General features: G+C 38.0%; 1 protein-coding gene across 2 annotated transcripts in view; it reads left to right on the top strand.

Annotated features, from left to right (window-relative positions):
- The window catches only part of PCNX2 (pecanex 2), a 149,193-nt gene that overhangs the window by 84,576 nt on the left and 43,356 nt on the right, over positions 1 to 21,261 (top strand). For both annotated transcript variants that reach the window (XM_015621574.1, XM_015621573.1), the window contains exons 22-23: positions 5,282 to 5,390; positions 9,973 to 10,102. In XM_015621574.1, coding sequence (XP_015477060.1) covers positions 5,282 to 5,390; positions 9,973 to 10,102 — 239 coding nt within the window. The remainder of the gene's footprint in view (positions 1 to 5,281; positions 5,391 to 9,972; positions 10,103 to 21,261) is intronic.

Here is a 21,261-nt window from a genome sequence, read left to right as displayed (position 1 = left end):
GGCTCTGTTAGGTTTTATCATCATCTCATTGTCATAATCCTTATCATAATTACATCTGGTTAACATTTAACTTCAATCATAAGGCTTTCAAGGCTTGCTACTCAAACTGCTTAAAACATGCGTGTTTTGTACAGTGTCAGTGTTAAGTGGTGAATCTTGTGTTTGAGCAATATATTCTTTCCTCCAAGGTTTGATATCAGGGACTTGGACTGATTATATTTTGATCCTCTTGTGTGTATTGCATTAGACAATGATTTTGAAGCCCACAGTATAAAGGCTTCAAATGTCTGTAAGCATATGCAGATAAAGACATCCTGGTAAGTATTTTTGTAGGTTCAAACACAGCTGTCCAAATACACCAATAGAATGTCACAATGACTTCAGACATAAGCATTACAAACCTTTAGTATTTCCAGTAAATCTTGTTTTGCAGGATTTCATAGGTGAAGTTTTTTTTTTAAGTTGTATTAAATAAGAATCCAAACGTCAGTGATTTGCAAAGCAAATCCATGAACAAGAGTAAAATTATTCCACCAAGTTTAATTTGATATCCTTAAACACATACATACTTACAACTTTTTCCTCTTGATGTATATTAATTTTTATTGATGTATCAAAAAGAAAATAAAAATATACCAGTAAGTATTAGAATTTAATTCTGAAAGCTGGAGTTTCCACTTGATCAGAATTAGCTTAACATGAAAAAGTAAATACTCCTCTCAGAGTCTCAGTTCAAATCATCTCAAGTTCTCAGGATCTAAAGAGGAATATAAAGAAATACCTGTTCAAACTGGGAAATAATTTTTTCCTGCACTTGAATTTTTTTATCTCTATTTGTGTTGTATATAGAAAATGCAGCTATATATATATGCATGACCGTTATTTTTGTTTAAAACTTATGTGTATATATACATACGCAGTTTTTTTAACACATAGAAAAATTCCAACTTAGCAAGAAAATGTTAATGTTTGTGCATTATTTAGTCCCAGAGTTGCCAAGAAGTCTGCCCACACAGAATCCCAACAGATGCCAAAGACATAGAAGGGCTGCCAAAAGCTGAGAGCATTGCAGTCTCCATCTCACACTGAGTCATATAAATTCAGGTGTTAACCTCTGCCTAGTTTATTAAAGTCTACCAAACTGAGAAAAGGAGATACCATTTCAGTGATGTTTCAGACTCCATAAATCTTTTGTTTTTCATGTATGTTAACTAATTTCCATTACCTTCATTTGTAATGGTAGTTAAATTTAGTTTAGTAAGAATAACCAGATTTAAAGAAAATCCTGGGAAGATAAATCTTTGCCTTTGCTTTGTTTATTACTCACTGGTGTGCCAGAAGTCAGTAGAGCTTTCAGAACTCATAGAAGACTTAAGGATGATTAAGATAAAATGTGTGTCCACATAAAATAAACACAAAAGATGGATGCATGTTCTGCACTCTTACTTGATGGTAGTGGGAATGTACTGGTTTAAATTCACTGAACATGCTGATAATTTAAAGTGTTTATCAAAGACTTTAAAAACGGTTTACTGTGTAAAACTGTCACATGCATAAAGGTATCTCAGAATATTAGATTTTTTATGCCCCCTAAATAATATAGTGTTATATATTATAAATAGTTTCTGCTTATTGAACTGTAGAAAACATTGAAGATCTAATAAGGCTTAATACAAATATTTTTTTATAAATCATTCTAAACTGGGATGCAGGAGTCTTAAATAAAAATTAATCTTTTGTGTGTATATATATATATATAAGGAAACGGTTATAAAAAGAGGGTTAAAATTCATCAGAGACTATTTTTTTTCACCTTGACTTTAGATGGGAAGGTTCCCTCTTTGTACCTAGCATTGTTACACCTCACCCTCCCTCATTCAAACAAAACTCTACTGGGGATAATTTGTGTTTCACGGAACCACAGAAGGGCTGAGGTGTCCCATGAGGTCCCATTTAAGTGAGTTTTTTCTGGTCTGGTTTCATATGCCCTTATCTAATCCTTTGCTGTGTCGGGTGTCTCAATTTCACCACGCTTCCTCACCGATCTCAGGGGCCTCTGACTTGAAGCATCACCACTAAAGACCAAGGCAAGGAAGGCATTTGGCCTTACAAAAGAGTACTTTGGCCTTCCCTGTGCCCTTTGTCACCAGGTCCCTGCCCCATCCATCAGCAGGTCCATGGGATTTTTTTTTCCAGTCTTTGTTTTGCTGTCAGTACACCTGCAGAAGTCCTTTCTGTTGCCTTTTACTTTCCTCAATAGATTCAGCTCCAGATGGGCTTTGCCTTTTCTCTCTCTTTCTAATTTGTTCTGTATTGTTTCTGACAATTTAAAAAAGATGAAAGTTTTCCTCTTTAGCTCATGTCTTCGGATTACTGAAGGTTGAAATGCAGCTAGCTGTAGTTGAAACGAGAGAATGGCTCAGCTTCCCCTATCTATAAAGGCAGTTTTTAGAAACTTCAGTTTCTTTCTGTGAGAAAAGCTCTGTGAGTTCCCCTATCACATATAGGAGGAACCATATTGCAAATTGGATAAAACTGATAAGGAGAAACAGTTTCTCAGATTGTTCTAGAGAAATGGAAAAGAGAAAATGTAAAGCCAAGTCCTCCTTTCCTAATCTCAGTGTTGTAGCTGGTAGATGACATCACCTTCAGCAATTATAGTTAGAGATGTAAAATGCTAATGGCATATTACCCTGAAGGCATTTTGCAGAACATGCCCTGGAAGCAGGGATTTAAGAGGTAATAGAGGCACTTGACAACTCTTAATGAAAGCAGTAGCTTGAAAATCACACATTTCCAGGCTTTTAAGTGTGGTGTTGTAAGGCTTTCAAAAACCAAGAGAGGTTCACTAAAGTGTTCTTGCTTCATGCTCTTGTGAATGGAAATGAGCTCCTTTGCCTGTCTTGTGGAAATGTTAGCTGAGAGGCAAGTGTTGAAAGAAACAACAGCAAGTTCAAGCAGTGGTGAATGCAGAAACAGTAGGACTTGTTAGATTCAACAGGGAACTTGGGCTCCATTGGCCAAGTTTTGCAAGGTGTAAATATTAAAGAACAACTAAAAGTTACGTATTGGAACTAGGAGCCAGAAGGGTGTCCTCCTGGATTTGCTTTCCTAGAAAGTGCAAAACCTGAATTTTATTTGAGGTTTGAAAACCTTTTGATGAATTCTGTGCTTTGAGTGCAGCTGGGGTGATTTATGGCTCTGTGATTTCAATCTGTAACTGGCAGAACTTTGCAGGGTTGAGCTGCAGTTTTGAGTTTTTGAGGTTTCAGATCCAAATCGTTAGCTTTTTCCTGCCCTTCACTTAAATCTTTTTGCAGATAAAATTTTTCTTCCAGCTGTTCATTGTGATGTTTCAGATAAATAAAAATTAAGCAAAACAAACCAACCCCACAACCTGCTAAATAAAATTCAAATAAATAAATGTTCATTTGAGTTTCAGTTCAGTTTTACTTGACTACTTTAATGCTGCAGTCTGCAAATCACATGTAGAAAACAAAGCTAGTATGATACAAGTTTCTCAAAGTAAGTAGGGGTAACTCTGCTCTCTGCATTGAAGGGATTGCTTGGTTCTGTTTGTTCTCTGCATTGTCAGGGCTTTGGTGGTTTTAAATAGTATATCTGTGCAAAGTAAGTTTAATCTATAGTTTGTGTGTTGCTCCTAGTTTGAGTCACGCCAAAGCAAAGAAAGTACGTGAATCACTGCTTGCATCTCAACTGGAAGATTTATTAGTTCTAACTGGATCTAGCATGGCACTGGTTATACCAAGTTAGCAGCTGCTGTCTAATAGTTTTGTAGCACAGAGACCAAAACAGGTCAATGCTACAAGTGATTCTTACTTCTCTCACGTTTAATATGCAATTATTTACTACAGTCCGTGGAGAAGATCAGTGAAACATCCTGTAAGTGCATTGCCACTGTGGAAACAGATGGCCAAGTGGGACTTTGAGGGTGGTGGCTTAAGGAGGGGTGAGAGGAGCTGGCCAGAGGTGTGTCCTCTCTGAGTGCCAGCATTCTCGTACATGCAGTGTGCCCAGAGCTGTGCTCTGTCCTCAAGGCTGCCTGTCATGGAGAAGCTTGTGGCTGTGCTAAGGAACTCTCCCAGTTGTATGCAAGGTGGAGGTATGGACTTGCCACCTGGAAATTAACCATGGAGGGTTTTCATTCAAAAGGATTCCTGGAGATCGTTTGGAAGAGTGTTAGCTGGGCTAGACCAGAACCTTTCCAGACGCCTTTCTAACAGTTTAAAAATATGCATAATATCAGTGCTTGAGAACATTCCTTGGAAGCATTTTAATGTACAAGTGTTGATTCAGTCTCAATGTCTTTCAGGATGTTGGCAAAGTCTTGCTTTTCACTAACTCAGATAAAAAAAATATTACTTCAAGAAATTCAACATATATTTGCTATATGAGCATGAAATGCTGTATATACTCCTGTTTCACTGTCAACTTCTGTGTGTGTTGAGCACTAATGTCTATTGATGGCCAAATCTCTCCTGACAGTTTGTCAGGAACCCACTCTGCAGTAGATGAGACATAAGATCTGTTTTGGCCTAATGCCAAGAGAAATGATGAGGGGAGAAAAATGTATTCCAGGGAATAAGTATATGTCATTCTTGAATCAGAAACTGCTAGTTGCAGCACTGCATAATTTACAGGAAGCAAATGTAAATTCATTGTGTTTTTCAGTTTGTACTGCACAACAATAAAAGCTCATATTTATGCAACATTTTTATGATACAATGGTATTGAAAAGGCAGCTACAATTAATGATTAATGCCATGCATATGATTACATTGTGATAGCTTCTCCCATTGAGTCAACAAATGAGAATGTTGTGTTCTTGAGAAGTAAGTCTGATTTCTGTGTGTGTAGCCACACATCACACATTGAACTTTCTCTGTTCACTGTATCCAATTTCTTCTGGAGTCTCCTCTCCTCTGTCTGACTTGTGGTCATATATAGTCAGTGAATATCAGAATCTGTTTTCCCACTTTCTAATCAGAGCAGACATACTTCTGAAAGGTAATCTGGGAACTACCTCAGTACAGTGGTCAAAAATGTACCTCATTGCAAGTTTGAATTTTGAATGAAGAATATACTTTGGGGCCTTACTGAAGTAAGGCCTTAATACCTATGAAAGCTAATAATACAATATAACTTGTCTCATGCTTATTCCAGGGAACATTTTTTAAATGTTTCTTTCAGATACTAGTTTTGAAATTATCTCAGGGCCTAAAAAGTGACCATGTTTTTCTTTTTTTCCTTTTTTTTTCAGCTGTGGGACCTACTGCAGAAGTTGCAGTTCATCATGACATACATTGCTCCCTGGCAGATTGCCTGGGGGTCATCGTTCCACGTTTTCGCTCAGCTCTTTGCAATACCTCATATCCTTGATAAATTTGTTTGTCTTTATTCTTAAGTTCCTCTTCATGTATACAATTTATTTACAGTGTTTGAACAGGATTTGAAATTCTTAGATAATGTACTTTAAAATTTGAAAATTTTGGAACATTTTCTGAGAAACATAGGTGTTTTTTTTGTTTTCTTATATTTTTTTTTCTTTTTTTTTTCTTTTTTTTTTTTATTTTGGCTGCATAGGATCTGAAAATGGGAAACTGAACTCTGACTAAGGCTGGTGTGCTTATTCCCACCCAGCCACATTCTGCAGATCATTTACTTCCCCAGTCCTCAGCTCCGAGTTTTGGTGCATCCAGAAAGAAATGTTGTGACAGACATATTGCTGGGCTTATGGCTGACTGAGCTCTCAAATATTAGTTTCTTTCTCAGTTGTTTCTAGTTGGTATGTCAGATATAAATTCATTTCAGTGAGCCAATTTTTGCTGCAACTGTCCTGATTTTTTTGTTTTCCATTTCAGAAGCAGCTAGGCTTTTACATTTTAATGTGAATTTTTCATTGGGGTGCTGAGAAATATTCTTCTTTTTAACCTTTCCACTCTGTTTTATGAGTAAAAAATACTGGATCGTCAGGACCAAAGCAGTCCTTCAGAAGCAGTCCGTTTTGGTGCCTGTTCCAGGGCTCTCTCCTAGTTTGTGGATATGGGGAGTAAATAACCTCCAAATGACCTGTCTGTAGGGTTAAAAAATATATATTGAATTTATAGAACAAAAATTATTCAATTTAAATTCAAATTGAATTAGAAACTTGATTGAATACAGAAAAAAAACCAAAAAAACCAAAAAAACACATTTTAAGTGAACAGATTTAACTTTATTGACATCTAAGAAAAAAAAAAAAAAAAAAACCAAAAAAACACATTTTAAGTGAACAGATTTAACTTTATTGACATCTAAGGTGTAACCAGTTACTAACTTAATTTCTTCCTCCCCTGCTAACCAAAGTTGTGGAAGAAGAGTTGACACAGTGGTTTTAGTTCAGACCTACTGATGAGTACGTTGCACTGTTTATTAGATGTACACTCTTAAGTCTTTGTCCTTTCATCCCACAGGGCTGGGTTTTTTTCCCTCGAGCGATTTCTTCTGTCTGTTCTTTGCTGTGCAACGCAAGCAGTGCTGAGTAACAATGGTTATGTTTCTAGATGGGAAGAATAAATGGAAGCCTCAGAGAGAGGCAAGTGCACACAGAATAACTCCCAGAGGGGAAGTTTTAGATTGTTTCCTTATAGAAGGAAAGCATTATAAAAGCAGCGATCTGTCCTAAGAGTTTTAGGTTATTTGTAGCAAATCCTTCCAGAATTTCACAACAAAAAATATTTTCATTTCTGTTGGAGAAGTGTATATGAATTTATTTAGCAAAACATTTAAGAACTAAGATTATATTTCAACAAGTTTCTCTTTGGTCACAAATATTTTATTCAGTGATAACTTTGCTCTTGATAAAATTACCAATTAAATTTTGCAAAATGGAAAGTAATTAATCCAGAGTTTTGTTTGTTTACAGAATTATTGCTAAAGTGATCTACCCAACTTTTTATTATTTATATTTATAGTATGCTTTGTAAATGCAAATCTGTCTTCTAAGGCAGTGCTGCAATTAAGATACTGGTTAAATGCTGAAGTTAATATTCCCACAACAGCAATAACTCTGCCTCTTTGCACAGTAATTTTATTTGTTGTTATCATAACCCTGCAAACAGTAATGATGAATGCATGTTGCAGTTTACAGAGGTACTAAAGCTGCCATTTCTTTACAGAGTTAATTATTTGTGGCTCTTAATTGCTTCAATCAGTTCTGCAAACAGGATGTAAATTTTTAAATTTTCAAGTGCCTGGGTGAACTTTGCAGCAGAGCTCAGTGATACGAGTAGCTCAGCATGCTTTAATGCCTTTGAGTGCAGCATGAAGGGCAACACATGTGGAGCTTTGCCTGGTGGTGGTTGTACAGTCTCCACCACTAGAAATCTTCAGGATTTTAGTTGAATGTCTTTCAGGAGTCATATAGGTTTAGCTGATCCTGCTTGTGGCTGCTAGATGGACTAGTTGACCCTTCAAAGTCCCTCTTAATCCTAAGAGACCAGGAACAGGAATGTGCTTCAGACTTGAGGAAAGATCTGCAACTTCACTTCCTAACATTTAAGTTAGGAAGTTAAGTTACTCATTTATAACTATCAGCCCATTGAGAAAGTCAGTGTAGTTGGTAGTTCAAAGGCCAATTTTACCTAAAAAGGACACATGAAATTGGAGGTAAAAAAAGTTTGTAGTTGAGATTATCCTGTTTAGGAGAGTTTCTGCTTTGGTTGTTTCAGTGTTCTTTCTATCAGAAAACAGAGCCCTGTGACAGTCAGTTTTCCCAACCTTTAAGTGACTGTGTGCCTGGAAGGGACCTTTAGTAAATGCAAGTAAAAATGTGGGGTTTGAGTAACAGAGGATTTGAGCTGGCCTTACTGCAAAGTTTTGTGTTAGAAGAAGGGGATGAAAGATTTTCAAAATGTCAGTTTCACTTACTTATTTTGAAGTTGGTTTGAATTTAAACAGATTATTAAATTTCAAGGATTAATCCTCAGAGACAATGTTTTATTTAATGTTGAAGAGTTTTTAGCTTTGGGATTTTTGTTCTCAAAATTTGATTTTGGCCATGTTAGAAAGAAAATCCATTATTCACAAAGAAACAAGTTCTGCTTCTAGACAATGTAGCCTAACAAAGATGGTACACAGGAAACCTGTCTTGGGTCATAGAGTAGGAAGGTATGCCTGTAAGTTTTTGACACTTCTTTTTTACTTAGACATAATTAAAACATTGGTGTTTAAAGTAAATAATGACCTAATACAAACAAATTGGATATCCTCAAATAAAAATACCCCTGTGACAGATAATTGCCCTCTGCATGCATTAGATAATATATGAGAGTCAGATGCTGTTACTTGCTCTCATGACAAGCTTGCAGATATGAAGCAGTTAAAATCACTTTTCACAAATCAAATTGGTAATGTCTCCTGTCCATTTAGCAGAGCATTATGTCTTTTGTGAAAGAAGCCCCCCGTTGCCACTGATTATGTCTAAGACACAAACAGTTCACAGTGGTGTGTGAAATGTCTTGGCTCATGGTGGCAATTTTTAAATCAATCATTATATTAGTACCAACTTTAGAAACTTGGTTTGCTGCCCTTATCTGTCCTCTTTGTTCTCTTTTCCTCTCTTCAGCTCCCATGCCTCCTTCCCTTATCTGACACTTGTAAATACTTGTTCATCTCTCACAGCCAGTGCTTGGTTATAACTGCACTGTAATGTGACAGTTTAACTTTTTTGATGCACTTGCTTTCTGCTCTGTGCTCTCTGTCGCTTTTTTAAACTCCAGACTGTAAGGGCAACTCGTTTTTTCAATCTCTCTAATGCACTAAGACACCATTCCAGACCACTGTCTTTCAGTAAGGTTTAGAGATTTGAAAGGTATCTTCTGGCAAATATTTGTTTCTAGATTTTGCAAAGGGCTTTGAAAGCATGGCTAGCTGGCAGTTTTATGGAAATACTGTACCAAGAATGATGCTACTTTTGTTAAAAAGGGCTTTTTGTGAAGTCTCAGGGATTGTGAGACACACATACAGTAAGTATATTGCTATAATAGGGTAAGCTAAAACACTGGTTATTGGGTGATTTTACCTGAAATTTAGTTTGAGATGTGCTTGATCATTGTCCACTGATAGTGGTTCCTTTAGTTCATGGCTTCTTTACTTTGTACCTACCTCCCAAGAGAGGTGTAAAGGAATGACAAGTGGTCTCTTATGCCAGTTTGAAAGTATTTTTCTTTAAATTTCATGGATGTGTGAATTAATGAAGAATTTAGGCCTAACATTTTATTTGCTGACATTTATTTAATTATGTTCTTTATAACTTGCATGTTTTTAAGTATCTTTATCCATCTCCCAACTTGCCTTCCAGCAGCCTGAAACATGACTTTACATTTAAAGTAAACTATGGATTCTGGCATTCATTATGATGTTTATGTGTGATACTTACTATTCCCCTGTCCTCACCTTCTCATTTTTTATGTATTTCACAAAGTGGGAAATACTGAGCATTTTTTAGCTTTCAGTCAGCATGGAATAGTAAATTCTCAGTAAGAATCAATGTGAAAGCATGACTTTGAACCAGCAGGTTGGAGTATAGAGGCACAATTTCTCCACATACCAGGTCATTCCAAAACAAGCAGAAACGCACAGAATGGAACACTGGAGACAGTGAAAGCAAGACTCCAGTATGGAGAATAATTTCCAAGAGTGGTTTTTTACCTTTTGTGTGTGTTTTAAACTCTGTGTCAGACACTGGAAAGGCACTTTTGTGTTACAGAAGGTACCTTAGGTAGCTGGTAAAGGTCACTTACTGCACTGCCTATGCTTAGGATCTGTCCTTGAGCAGAGATTAGATGGGGTCACCCCGATAATAAAACTGTAGCATTGAAGAGCCACGTGCTCTTACATGCTGGTAATGGGTGATATTTAGCACTGCCTGCCTTCCTCCCTGTCCATGTTACCTTAACTTGCAATTTTCAGACTCTGCTATGCTTTTTTTTCAAACTCTGGCCACTTCAGTCTTTTCTACACCACTGAGTCCATTTCTGGGTAGTGTCATCTTCATCGCATCGTATGCACGACCAATCAAGTTCTGGGAGAAAAACTACAAGTAAGACTATTTAAAAATTTCTACCCTTGTTATTTGTAAAAGTTTTGCTCTCACTAGTTTAATTTCTGGTGGTATTTTTGTTTCCAAAGTTAATCCTTAAATTAGGGCATGAAAGGTTAATCTTTCAGTCTTGTTTCTGGTGTTCTACTCTTTTGTAGTTATTTGGCTGTTTCTGAAAATGTATTTAAGCAATTATCAGTGTGTTACAGATGAGGCGTCATGTTGCATTTGTTGTACAGACACACGGTAACAAAGCTGTGAAAAAGAAAATAGCAGTAGAACTCCCATGGTCAGCCTTTTTTGTCTTGCTAGCTAGTGCTAGCAACTAAATCTGTGAAGCCTTTGGCACTAGCAGTCAGACTTCATAAATACATTTTGTACTAACTAGGCTGATTAAATGCTACCCTGTGGGATGCAGCAGGTAACTCTGCAGCTGCAGAACTGTGATACGAGGCACAAAGGGAAAATTGCATTGGCCAAGTCAGGGCTGGGTCTCACCAGTGAGGAGGGCTGTACCCTTACCACATCTCAATGTGTTAGTGATGCTGGTGTATCTTAGTTTGAAGAGTTTTATTTTATTGCATTTTGACTTGTGTCAGTGGGTGAACATGTACTCATCTATAAAGAAATCAGTCAGACAAAGCTGAGTTGTATAAAGAGGCATTGTATTCATTTCAGAATGTGATGAGATTTGTGGAAACCTTTTGAGGGGAGCTCAGTTTTGTACACTGGGACTAGGTCTTAACAAAATTCTCACATCTTTTTTACTGGGTCAACAGTTTTGTTCTTTCATGGGAGGGAAGTGGAGGGCAGTTATGGAGAGGTAGAAAGCTACCACTAATCCCACAGACATCTATACATTTTTGGACAGAAACTTTGAAGTAGGAAGTGGGGATATTAACATCTGCTACATTTTACTTCAACCAGAGTGTTTTGAAGGCATGTGGTTCCTTTTTTTTAGGTACCAGTTAGAGAACCAACCTCTGTTGAAGACACATCACTGCCATATAGTTTAGTTAGTGTCAAGTCTTCAGGTTATTGTCAGTGGAAATAGAGGGAGTCATTTATATTTTCTTTCGGTTTGTCTAATCTTTTGATACAAAATGAACAGGAGATATTCACAGGAAGTATCAAAAATGGTTGATACTTAATACTTTAACAAGGATGCATGAGTGACTTGTTTTCTTCAGTAGTGACCATCTGTGATTCCTGCTAAGGGAAGTGAAGAACTCGATGCTAATAGTTTTGCAAAGCAAGGTAATTATTTTGTCCATAAACTCAAGTGGAACCTCAAGTGGAAAAAGCCAAACCCTTTTAATGCTTTAATTCACCACTGCTTGTCATTTCAAAATAAGCAGCAACTGCAACTTCATCTTCAACCAGAAGGCTTACGTTATTCTTTGTAAAAATTGTGCTTTGTTGCTTGTTAGAAATTCTAGTGTATCATCTATGACCTCACTTAAAACAAAAACCAAAACCATGCCTCTCAAAAATCTTTCAGAAGTAGAAAACAGCCTTGTAGAAGGTTCAGGTTCTCATCAAAGTGAAATAAGTCTTTGCCTGAACCTGTGGCATCTCAGAATCCGTACATGGAATGAGTCCTCCTAAATTTGTATTCATTTTGTCTCTAGTACTTCTGATTCTCTTTTGCCTGACTTTCACGTCACATGAGGAACTAACCAGAATGAGTGAGAGCTGGACAGAAAAACTCCTGGTTTATTAAAAGCATACTGTGAAAAGACAGAAAATGGCAGCGAAGGGGAGTAATTTGTATTAAGAATAAGGAAGTTTTCTAAAAAATACTTCAAATAATTGAATGAACTGAATGGGCCTTGCCTTACTGCTTTGAATTTTGACCTTCCAACATGTAAAAATTCAAAGGGATAGCATAATTGCTTTCTTTTTGAGCTGTGGAGTAAGATAGGATCAGGAACTTAAGCTGGAATGGAAAGTTGTTCTGGCTCTGCACATCTGCCTGTCTTTGGGCTGCAGTTCCTTACAGCCAGAAGTTTAAAGGTTTTATAAGACAAAACAGAATAGACAGATGGGGAAGTTTCTGTACAGATTTCTGTTCTGGAGTGCATTGACAGTTTCCCCAAGTTCAGGTCAGGGTATTCATGGAAAGTCACAGGTTCACTGCTGTGTTGTCCGAGATGAGTTCATACAAAGCAGAAGCTTGTGGAGATTTTTTTTTTGCTATTTCCATACTCACAGCTTATTGATAGGAACTTTGTCCAGGGGAAAGCTATCTTCAATATACTTTATATGACTTTTTTTTCTGCCTGTTTCACATACTCATTTTCAAACACTTCCTTGTTGTATTGATGACTACGTTAAATTATCACACATTAGCTACAAATTATTCATTTACATTTACATGAAGTTAGATATTGTCAGTTACAGGGTTATTTTTTTAAAAATAATTTAATCTCTTCATTGAATAACTGAAAAAAAATTTGACAAGCAGTTTTATGTATCAAAATTATTTTTCTTTCAAGTCATAAATTAGATTGCTTTCTTAGATTGTCATTTCTATACTGATTGTAATCAGTATTTGCACACTTCTCTGTTGTCAAGCAAACTTCATTGTTGTCTTACTTAAGGAAGATTTGTTTTTTGCATCTCATTTGGGCCAACAGCCTGAAATTAGAGGAGGAAAAAAAAAATAATCCCGTTCATTTTTGGTAGAGTGAATCCAAAGTTGAAACTCTGAACTTTATCAAGTACAGAGTACCATGTTCATTAATAGAAGAGGGCTACTAAGCCAGTAGTCTGAGTGCTGAGCAGCTGATCCCTCTGTTCCTTAAAGTGTTGGTTTGGTTGTCCCTACCTGGTGTTTTCCATGTGCGCACACATGAATCTTGTGTTTCTTTTAGTCCACTTTTTCTGCTGGCTAAAGAGTTTGAATCCTCTGATTTCTCTGGCTGAGCTTCTTCCATTCTAGATGATGCAAGCTGCAGCTGAAGGTCTCGGAGAATTAAAATGGTGCCTTGTTTGTTTTTCAAGGAGCTGAAGGACTCAAGTGAGTAAAAAAAGCAAATGGGATTCATTTTGATAGTAAGCAAACTGTGAAATTCCTATCAGGCTCTTCAAAATTCAGGACTCATGCTGTGCCTGTTTGGGCTCTTGTGGTGTGTGCAGAGCATGGGTGTTCTTCCCTGCAATCTGCAGATGCTGTTTGTTTTTAGTATGCTCTTTGGTACTCACTGCAGGCAGAGTCTACCACACCAATACATCACTGAGGTCAGGGATCCTTCAGAGAGGAAAAGGAAGGGTGACTAAGAAGAAGAAAAAATAAGGCATTAAGGAAGGTGAAGGAGGAAGAAGAACTCTTGCAATCACAGTTTTGCAGCTTTTGCTGCCTTTTTTGTTGAAAAGAGAGGGGTGTAAAATGAGAATCTGGGCTGCTGCTCATGAGCTGGTTACCTTGTGGGAGTTCAACTATGAGAATTTTTTTTTCTCTCTCTCTCTGTTATTTTTGGGTTTGTGTTTTTACAAAGGAAAGTTTGCTGTGACACTGGTTTTGTCCAGCCATTGGCCTGGGTCCTGCTTCCCAGATTGAAACAGTTCTTTTCGTCCCTATTTTCACAGCTGTTGGAATGATTAGGCTGTAGATGTCAGAGAGAGAAAAGGAAATAGCAATAAATCTTGTTTAATGTATAGGCACTTTAAAGCATGAAGTGTTTGTCCAAATGCTATTGTTCAATTCCTTAGCTTTTGGGGGTTTTTTTGACTACTTTGTTACGCTGCAGCCTGACTCTGTCTTTCTCCTCCCTTCCTCTTATCTTCCTTTGTATCTTGGATATGACAATGACAGAACAGAATAGAAAGTTTACTTTTATTCCCCAGTGGGTCTAAGAGGTGGATCACGTGGAACAGCATGTTTGTTCTCTGCTGCAGCTGTGACTTGTCCCCACAAACAGCAAACTGCCACCAGGAATCTGGAGATTTCACTGTTTACAAGCTGCTTGTCTCTCCTGCTTCTATTCTATAAAACCTTCCTGTTTCTATTCTTCTGGTTCAGTGCCTATTTTTGGGTAAAGCACAGCTTGCATTTGCTTTGAAGCGCCTTGAATGAATTACAGTGTGGTGTAACTGAATTAATTAGGTGTCTCTAAAGAGGCTGTGATTAAATTGCCAGTTATCTCAGTCTGGCATTACAGGATGCCTCTCTATGTTTGGGACTATGTGAGCAAGCCTTTCTTTGCTCTGTCTTTTTAAAAAGTGTATCACTGGGTTATTGTTCCAGTCATTGTGGTCTGGAAAATAACCACCTGTAGGGTTAATACAGCTGGGAATGGAGGGCAAGGAAAACCTGCCCTGCCTCAGATGTAATGCAGATGGCTTTTTCTTCTTTATTCCTGCCAGCTCACTTAACCTACCCATCGCAGACAGCCTGCAGGTGGAATGGGAAGAGTTTTCCCAGTATACACGTAATTCTGGCTGACCCCACGTTATGCACATGTGTGGGAAAAGGAGCTGTGAAAAGTACCTGTCTGCTCCCTCCCTTTTTCCCCATAAAATAACAGGCCTTCCACTTCCAAATGCTTATTTTTAACACACTCTGGTGCCTCTGGTTTCCCTGTGAGCCTGCTCATCTGTTACAGCTGTTAAAACCCCTGCTCCAAACACAAAATGTCATTCACCCATAACTGTCCACGGGCCTTGTTTGGGATCTGCATACTCAGACCTTTCAAGCTGTTCCTTTTAGGACTGGATTTCTTTTTTTCTTAGTCTTTTTCTTGTCGTGTTGTTTGATTTTTTCACATGGTTTTAGACCTCCTTAGTAGTGATGTTTCCAGAGAAACAACTGCAGCAGATGTTTATAGTTAGTAATGGCTTGGACTTTGATTTATAGTGACTAGCATAACTTCAGCATTATTTCCCTTGTTTCCCCTAATTGACAGGAGATAGTGTTTTCCTTATTTCATCAAATATCATCTCATATGTTATGTTCTAACTACTGTCACTGGCCTACTTAGGGTTCAAACCTACTTAGGCTTCAAACTTTCCAGCTACCTGGTCTGAAAGCCACATTGTAGCCTTTAGTTTTACTGTTCATTGCTATTATTTTAGTTTCTTCCAAACTGATGTCTCTGCAAATTTTTGTGTTTCTCTCTGGCTGCCTTTATTTCTATACTGTTTTTATGAACTGACCAGAAAGAAACACTGTATTTCTGTTTGCTCTAAAATGAACTGAGGTTCTAGTGCCTTTGTTCACATCAATTACTCACTGATGAATGCTGATCCCTTTGGTGACTGTGGTTCTTCTAAGAGAGGTCTTCACTGAGTTGGCCTCAGGGCTCCTCCAGGCTTTTATTGAGAGTTGAGTTGATTTAGAACTCTTCAAAATAGTGTAAATAGTATAAATAAGTATCAGTGTGCAGATGAACCTGGAATGGGTGCTTATTAGCACATGGGACTCACAAGTCAAAACAAATAGGACCAATGAATGAACGGGTTTTTGCCTTAATTTTTGGGGGTTTGCCTCCAAATCAGAAGGGCTTGCCAATCTTACTTACAAAGCATGTAGAATTTGGTGAGAGTCTTTCTGGAAATTTCAAAGTTGCTTAGATCTGTGAGAATCCAGCCTGTACTGGTAGACTACAGCCTGTACTGAGGGATCTTAGGCCTGACTTGGTATCCTTGAGTATGGCATTGATGCAGTTGTAGGTGGCAGTTCCCTGGCTGGCACCTGTGAAAAAGCTGAAATATTAGCAAGCTGCTGCCATTTTTCCTTCATTTCTCTTAAGATTGGCAGATATCCCAATAGAGGTGATTTTTTTTGCATGAAAAACATGCTCCTCTTTTTAAACAATGATTATAAACTGGTCTTTGCCCTGTTCTCCAGGGCTATTTGTGGCCATGGATCTGGCACTGAGGGAGAGAATAGAGAAAACCAAAATGTTTGAAGAACAAAGAACATCTCTGTGTGTACTTCAGCCTTCGTTCTTCATGAGCTCTCTGAAATTACGTGTTACTCATTAGACTTATTTATCTGACTGTCTTCTCAAGACCCTTCCCTGTCTGCTCCCTGCTGTAGTGTGTAACCACTCTCCATCTTGCACATCACCAGTACTTCCCAGGGGCTCGTACCTGCAACTCTTGCCTGGTTTGGGAGTCTTTGATTCCTTGCCATGTAGAGCTTTGCAGAGTGACCAAGCCACAACATTCAGGTGTGGGGGTGCTGCTTCAGGTACAGCCCAGGCTAAAAGAAGCCTTGCTAGAAACTACCTTCCCTTCAGAGTCTTGAGCTGTGATCTCCTCTAGAGCAAGTGACCATGTGTGCCCCTTTGTCTACCTGCTGTAGCACAGAGCTGTGCACACCTCCTCTCCAACCCCATCCTCACCTCATCACGTGACTCCATGTGTGCAGTCACACTGAACTGGGAAAACGTGAGACAAGATGGGCAAGGAAAACCAGGCACCTTTAATCAGGTAGGTTTGGTATTAAAAAATAGTGTTTTCTGAGTTGCCTGGAGTTTTACGCTCAAGGGAGGCTATATAAAATTCAAAGATGTAGTTTAACTGTTTGGCAGTATCTCTTTAACTGGTAACATCTCTTCTCAAATTTTTGTCCCTGGCAGTCAATAAAACAAATTGAGGCTAATTGAATAGGAGCCATATGTGTGATAATTAATTGGGAATGTATTCTGATTCAGTGCTCTGTAGTTCCCTGCCGAGTTAAAGATGCATTCACAACTCCAATTCACTGAATCATTCTAAGAGGACAGAGTAAAGACAGAAGGGAGACATCAGAAAGGGAATGCATGCTGAGATCAGGAGGAGCACAAGTAGAGATCAAAACAGTAAGTGGCATAAATGGAAAGGGAAAGGGGTGGGTGGGCAGAAAGGAAAAGGCATGCAGTGAAATATCTGAGTGGGTAACCCAACAGACATGGGCAAGCAGGAACTCAGAACTACAAAGGAGAAGAAATCATGACCATGATAGATGAAAGGGCTTTTAAAATATATATTTGGAAAGGAAGGCAACATAGACAATAAGGGACTCCCATCAGAAACAGGGCACATGTAAAGTTTTAAAGGCATATGTGGATAAACAGTTGCACTAAAGATTTATAATGCTGTTCATCTAATCATCAGCTTCCAAATTATGTAAATCTAATGAGATCAAGTTAACTCATAAAATTTATGTCATGTTGAATATCGGAAACCCCATGAAATGAGTTGTCTGAATTTCCATAAGAATAAGTGTTCTCAGCAAGTGTTCATCCGTTCACTTGAAAAATGCAGATCATATCCTGTGTTGGATTTAACTGAATCAAACATTTAGGGGCAACCTGAGGCTTGGAGTACTAAACCTGAACCTTGCATTCAAGGAAATGCTTATTCAAGCCACTTTTGTCAAAATGTGGAAACTGGTAAAGCTGAGATCCAGGAGGAGATATTCAGCAAGTGTAACCATTCTAACGGAGGTGATAAGACAGGTTGTGCACAGGTAGCAGCAGGGAACAGTTCATGCTACAACATGCTTGGGTCTTGGTTGTCTCCTGATATATAAAGGTATGTGCTGGACCCAGCTTGCCTTGGTGCTTATAAGAGCAAAATGTAAACCATCTCTTCTTTCTAAGATGGTGCAAAATGCAGAATTGTGTCACCATTTTCACTGAGAATTGCCTCAGCGAACTGAATTTTGTGCTGGTTGGGATTAGGTAAATACTGGATGAAAGCTAGTAGGATTTTTTTTTTTTTCCAAAGTCCTTTGACTAGCAGTGTTTGCTCTCAAAATATCAGAGATGTTTTCAGTCTGAAGAGTACTGTAGAGGATACCAAGATGAATGCTGTAAATTAATAACATTCTCAACAGTCCTTGGCAGTAAAAAAAAAAAAAAAACCAACCAGAGGTATTCAAAGTTATCCCTCTTTTAGATTAGATTTTGTACAACTGCACATTAGCAGTAAGATTTTTGTTGTTCTTCAGTGTAGTGTCACTAATGCTGCATTTGCACATTTGCAGCACTGGAATGGCTTGGTTAGCTTCTCTTTTCCCTCCTTTCATCTTTTAGTGAGAAATATAGAAAACCCTGTAGTAAACTAAACAAGTATTTCTGATGCAGGCTTTCTTTGGAAGACAGGTCTTTGTCTTAGTCTTGTGTTTCCTCATACTTTCTTGCCATCCCTACCTGCTAATTTTATTATTAAGCAGCCACATTGAGTCCAAAAGTGAGAAAATATCTTAAATATATACAATTTTAATATTGTACACTGAAAAAGCATGAAAACACTTTGTTATCACCAGTAAAGAATATCAGGAATGAATTCTGAAATGCCTTGTTATCCTTTCCTCCTTTTACGATGTACAAACAATGTTTCTCTCTTTGTGTGGAGGAGAGGAGAAAAACATCTTGGCCTCATTTGCTGAAGCAGTTCCCAACATTTGTTTTGGTTTTTGTTTTTTTCCCCTGTCTGTTCTCACTCTCTCTGGTGAAAACACCAGGATATTTCTACTCTCCAGCTCCTTGCAGTTTCTCAGGCTTTTACTGCTTCACTCCTAGGTCCATCAGTGCAGAGCCCAGGTGAATCAGTCCTGAGGAGCTCTTTGCCCAGGGCTGGGCACCGTGTAGTACCTTTCCTGTAATGTTTGTGTTGGCTCATGATGGGAACAACAGAAGAATAACACTCACATGTACTGTTCCAGATACCTGGTTTTGTGTAATGTCATTAACACAGTTGCTTTTAAATTAAAAGCATTTCTTTCAACTGCAGCAGCGAGGTCCAGCAGTGAAGCAGAGTCCTGTGTGAAGCCTCATTCTTAGAGGAACATCAGGATCCTGACCTTTTTTACATCCTCAAGAGTGCACACAAAAAAATCTCTGTGCAGTTGCATAATCTTTCCACTTATAAAGCTTCTTCTATTGCATAGTAAAAAATAATCTGAAGACAATAATTAAATATCTTTTAAAAGAAAAAGCGTACTTCGACAAGGGGGAAAAAATGAGACAAAATCAGGAACAGTGATGACATTTTAGTAAAGCATTAGCGAATATTTTAAAGTACACAGATGTTTAAATCACCTGGCTTACAAGTAAGAGGTGAATTCCCCAGCTAAATCTTTGAATGTCAGGGCACTTAGGTGGGCTGTCTAGCCTATGTCTGGGCACTCAGCTTTTGTTCCTGTGTTCACACCTCACATTTTCATCCCTCTTGCTGCAGAACTTCCAGGCAGGTGTTGGAATACGCCAAACAAACATGCTGAGTCATCTCAGCAGATGACTGTGGTTTTAACACCCGCTTAAACAAAATCAGCAACAAAAAACCCAACCCAAAACCTCCAAAACATTAAAAAAACAAACCACAAAGAAACCCAAACAAACCTAAGAAGCCTCAAAATCAGGTATAAAAACCTTTTTAAGGAAGGAAGTAAAGAGACTCTAAGAACAGGAAGCATTATTGATAATGAGACCTTTCTATGTTTTAAAAGGATGCTTCAACAGTGCTGTCTTTTAATAACTGGGACTTTTTATACCTTAGCCCTCCCCCAGTTTTCTAGTGTGCAATCAAAGCCACTTTTTATTGTTGTTAGATGAAACAATGGTCCAGTCAGAGAAGGAGAGGAGGAAGAAAGCATAAAAAATAAAAGTAGGAGTGAGTGATCAGAAAGGAGAAATTGCTTTCATTTTTAAGAGATCCCTCTTTCTTCATGTGAGTTAAACCCAATTTGATTCTTCCATGCAGCCGCCCAGAAAACCTGGGCAGGGTCACACATGAAGGGGCTGTCAGCCTTGGCTGTTAAAACCACACTGAAATTATTCTGTCTTTTAGATGAAATTGATTCAAAACTACTTCAGTATCCTTCCCCTTCCAATTAATACCATCGTTTTTACCTCTGGTGTCCTTCAAATACCAATGTGTGCCTGCTTATTCTGCCGTGTCATTTTCCTCCTCTCTCACATTGTAGGCAACTGCTACTGTGTTTTTAATGCTAAGCCTTTGTTTATAGAGCCAGCAGCATTAGGCATTCACATGAAAATACTGAAGATTTTTTTTTCCAGATTCCCATGAATAATCATAGGGCTGCAGCACAGTAAAGTTTCTCCCTTTTAAATTTGCCTGTTAGATGTCATCGAAGACTGGATTAAAATTCATTGGACACAGACAAAGAAAAACTTTGGATTGACCCTAGAAAGGCATCTCTGCATCTCCCAGAGGGAAATGCTTTTCTTTGGTTTGTTCTCTTTCAAAGTAAAGATCCTCTTCTACACAGCAGGAATCCTGGAAATCTTGAATTTGTGTTTTGGGGTAAAACTCAGCAGCAGCAAGGCAGGTAGAACTGCTGGAATTTTATTTTGATCTTCTGGAAATAATGATTTATTTAGCCTCAAAACAGCAATGATTTGTTTATTTTCCTCAATTTACCTGATTCTCAGTATACTCTCTGTATTCTCCAGACTATCCTAATCCCCCTCAGCCTTTTTTCTCTCTTTCTAAGGAAACTGGAAAACTGAAGTGGGAGAAGAAAATCTTTCCAGGCAGTATGTTTGGGAAGGAGATGATAGGAAATTACTTATTTTTTTTTTTGCAAAGGGAAGCAATAGTTTTAGTGGCATGAACAGTGCTACACAAACCAGTGACCTATCTCAGTGTCCATGTAAATGGGGGATTAAAAGAGCATGAAATAGATATTTCAGGAACTAAGCAGGATGTTGGCTTTAAATTGCTGAGGACTTAACTGAAGACAGTCCAACACAGTCACTTTTTCTCTAGGGCAGTTGCTGGAGGAACTGTACTTGGTTTGCATAGAATAATGCAATTCAGGAAGAAATTCAATTACTGAGTTAATTATCACATTGGATGAATGGTAACAATCAAATATAAAGTAAGAGGCCACTGGAGGAAAGCCCAAATCAACTACTAATCCCAAAAGTTCACAGTGAGAGGTCCTGGTTGAGAAGTAAAGGTGCTGCTGGTTTGATTGTTAGGTGTAGAGGATTATAGATTAATCCAATGCAAATTCCCATTGCCTTCAAGAAGATACAAACACAGCTTTGGTTACTAATAATTGTAGAAGTCTTTTAAAATCCAGAATTGATTACCTGACAGCATTTATTTGACTGAGCTGAATTTCAGCACCGACATTTAGTTTATAAACTGTCTATATTACCCTTGGTCTTAAAAAAAATGAAATAAAATTATACCTC

The sequence above is a fragment of the Parus major genome, chromosome 3, assembly GCF_001522545.3.
Source record: "Parus major isolate Abel chromosome 3, Parus_major1.1, whole genome shotgun sequence".
In the NCBI taxonomy this organism is placed as follows: Eukaryota; Metazoa; Chordata; class Aves; order Passeriformes; family Paridae; genus Parus; species Parus major.
The sequence above is the reverse complement of the archived record's forward strand: the minus strand, read 5'-3'. Positions and strand labels throughout refer to the sequence as shown.